Source organism: Olea europaea, chromosome 16 (genome assembly GCF_002742605.1).
Source record: "Olea europaea var. sylvestris chromosome 16, O_europaea_v1, whole genome shotgun sequence".
NCBI lineage: Eukaryota > Viridiplantae > Streptophyta > Magnoliopsida > Lamiales > Oleaceae > Olea > Olea europaea.
The window spans coordinates 15,713,566-15,716,484 of NC_036252.1; the positions used below are offsets into that span (position 1 = coordinate 15,713,566).

The 2,919-nt window shown below is 36.1% G+C and overlaps 1 protein-coding gene across 1 annotated transcript in view; it reads right to left on the reverse strand.

Moving 5' to 3' along the window:
• Positions 1-338: 338 nt before the first annotated feature.
• The window catches only part of LOC111412258 (protein IQ-DOMAIN 1-like), an 8,122-nt gene continuing 5,541 nt past the window's right edge, over positions 339-2,919 (reverse strand). The window contains exons 5-7 of the mRNA XM_023043106.1: positions 2,453-2,566; positions 1,123-1,630; positions 339-969 (exon numbers count right to left, since the gene is read on the reverse strand). Coding sequence (XP_022898874.1) covers positions 827-969; positions 1,123-1,630; positions 2,453-2,566 — 765 coding nt within the window. The 3' untranslated portion in view covers positions 339-826. The remainder of the gene's footprint in view (positions 970-1,122; positions 1,631-2,452; positions 2,567-2,919) is intronic.

A 2,919-nucleotide genomic window follows, 5' to 3' on the forward strand; every position in this document is an offset into this window, starting at 1 on the left:
TTAATTCCTATTTGACAAACCTTATTTGAATTTTTTTTATATACTTATTTTTAACCACGTATTCCTATAATAAAATATTATGTACATAAACTTAAAAATTTTCCTTACTTCTTACAACGTGTTTTTCTAAAAATCACAATTCAAAACATTGTATTTTTTCCGAATAATGATCATCAAACAGGATATTAGATTAAGATATAATTGAAAGAGATGATAAACAGCGTTAATTTAATCTCTCTTTCACTTTAACGGCGTAAATCTGTCTAGTCTCTTTTTTTTCTTTTTCTTTTTTCTAATTAGAAAAAATAAAAATAAAAATCATCATAGTGACCGTACGATCAGGTTCGAGTTTTGGAGCGATTTAATCATTTCCCAAAAAAATAAATGAACAAAAGAGCATAACCTCCAATACAACATCATCACACCTCCCTAAATGGCAGAAACTCATACAACAATACAATACAAACCATGAAACGAGAACTATCAGAACGCATTTTTTCCCAAACTAATACTCCCTATTTAACCTTACAACAGTCACTTTTTAACTTGCGGGTTCTCCACTTTCGACTTATGATGATGGAACAGAGGAACGACCGCTGCATTCAAACTACGAGGAAACTTTCTCAACATGCACTGGAATGAACCAATAAATACGATAATACAATTATTTCTTCGAGAACAAACCCATCTCTTAAATTCAGTAATGGTGCAAGAGATATCACGAACTCACACAACGACATAGCATCTCTTCACGGTATGTACAAGCAAAAAGGGCCGTTGCAGAAGATGATGATACGATCTTATGTGATTATCTAAAAGCTAAGTATCAAATCTGTGGACTGGATTTTGAAGGCTTTACACCATTTTCATTTGATTTGGATTTACCCATGACAGGCTTATGGGAAGAAGGCGACCTTTTGACGGCAGTTCTACTTTGTTGCTTGGTTGATTGAACCCCGCTACCTAGACCTGATCAAACAAGATTGCAGGAAAGAAAATGTGCACGGAGTGCTAGTTAGAAAGGCGTTGAATCATAAACAGATCTCGGCATTTATTAGATTTACTAATAATCATGGACACTTGAAATAATGTAGTTCCATCAGTTGAAAGAGAGGGACTAACCGCTGCTAGGCAGAGACAACCGCTTCTTTCCTGGTTTATCTGAAGAATTGGATCTCTCTTTAGGATTGCTACGTGATCTTGAATCAACATTCGGCCTTGAGGTAGCTTCCTCGGCCAAGTCTTCAAGAATTGGTTTAGACCTTAGTGCAACTGGTGTTTCTTGCATGTTTGCAGTCATGTTTGGTGAAGAACTAAAACCATCAGAATGAGATAGAGGCCTTTTTTCATTGGAGATATTTGAGTTAATGCTTGAATGAGAGGGACCAATTTTCTCATTTGCAAGATTTGACAACAGTTTCTTCTCGGCAGATTTTAACTGAGTTTGGGTTCCGTTCTTTGTGTTAGACAATCCATTTTCAGGAGTCGTCACTCCATCCTTTAAATTAATGTCTAAAAAGCGGTTTTCCCATGGACGAACAGCCATCCATCTCTCCAACCAATTCCATCCCCAGCTGCTTTTATCGGGTTCAAAACCAGGAGTTGCTTGCTGTCTTGAACCTGCCTGCCACTGAAATGTAGGAAATTTAGGGGCATAGTGAATAGTTCAATCTTAAAAGACTTTCGAGTTTATATTTTTATTTTTCCCAAGAGGTTTGTTCCATGTTAAAAGCTTTAACTTCTATACTACACCGTTGAAGTGACAAGAAAGATTTTGATAGGCCCCAAGGCACACGAAAGTTAGTTCAGGGAAAGGGCATGATGGGTATTTAATAGAATCAATTGTATAGACTTCTAACTATAAAGAATGGGCAGGGTGGTTTCATTTTCATTCAGGCAGAATTAGGGAATGGTTGGGGAGAGAGTTGAGCCTCTAGAATGTTCGACAACACTCAGTCATTCAATTTTCGTTCAGCAATACAATTTACATTCTATTTTCAGCATCACAATTGAGGATCTTATCAGATTTCTTTTTCCTGATGTCAATTTAATTGGCGTCAAGGTCAATCTACAATTTCCTAGAATATCTTTTGAACCCTAAAATATACAATTTACATGCCAACTACGAATCACCCATTATCAATTCCGAAGATATCATTTGGCAGGCAGCCTGCCACATTGGGTACAGTGATAACATCCTAAATTCTAGTCAAACCATCAAATGCATATGCATAACAATTATTGATGGTTTATTCCCCTTTAGTTTAGTATAGGAGAGATAGGACGTAGGCATAAAAAAATTAAGAAACAAAGTTCAAAGATGTAATAACATTAGTAGCAATTTCCTCATTAAACAGTTTTCTGATTAATATTTCCATGTAGTCCTTGCATAATTTCGAGGAATTCACAGAACAGTAAAATTGCATTTACTAGAGGACAAAAGAATATTTACCTGGTGAGTCATAGCATATGCCATTGCTCTTTCACGCTTAGCGGCTGCCTCCTGCCTCTTAAACAACTTGGCTTGAATTTCTTCAACAGATCCAACACCATCGCACCACCCTTCCTGGGTAACAAATCCAAAAATCAGAGGCAATGCAGATCACTAGACAAGAATAAATTAAATAACATCCCCTTCTCACTGGGTTCACGAGTACCTAATTCTCTTAAAATGCTAAGAAATCAAACCTCCTATGGTTTCAACACATAAGACCTCTTAATATAGACAAAAGGCAAAAAGATTGCATGTAATTCTTGGAAACCAAGAGAGGATCAGTGAACTGCAGAAGGCAAATTGTGATTTAAACCTAAATATCATTATCACATCTCTATGCTGTATGTTTTTATGATATGCAGAGATGAAGTGAAATTAAATTAATACTAGTCAAGGATAAGGTCAATGATGACTGGAATAACCCC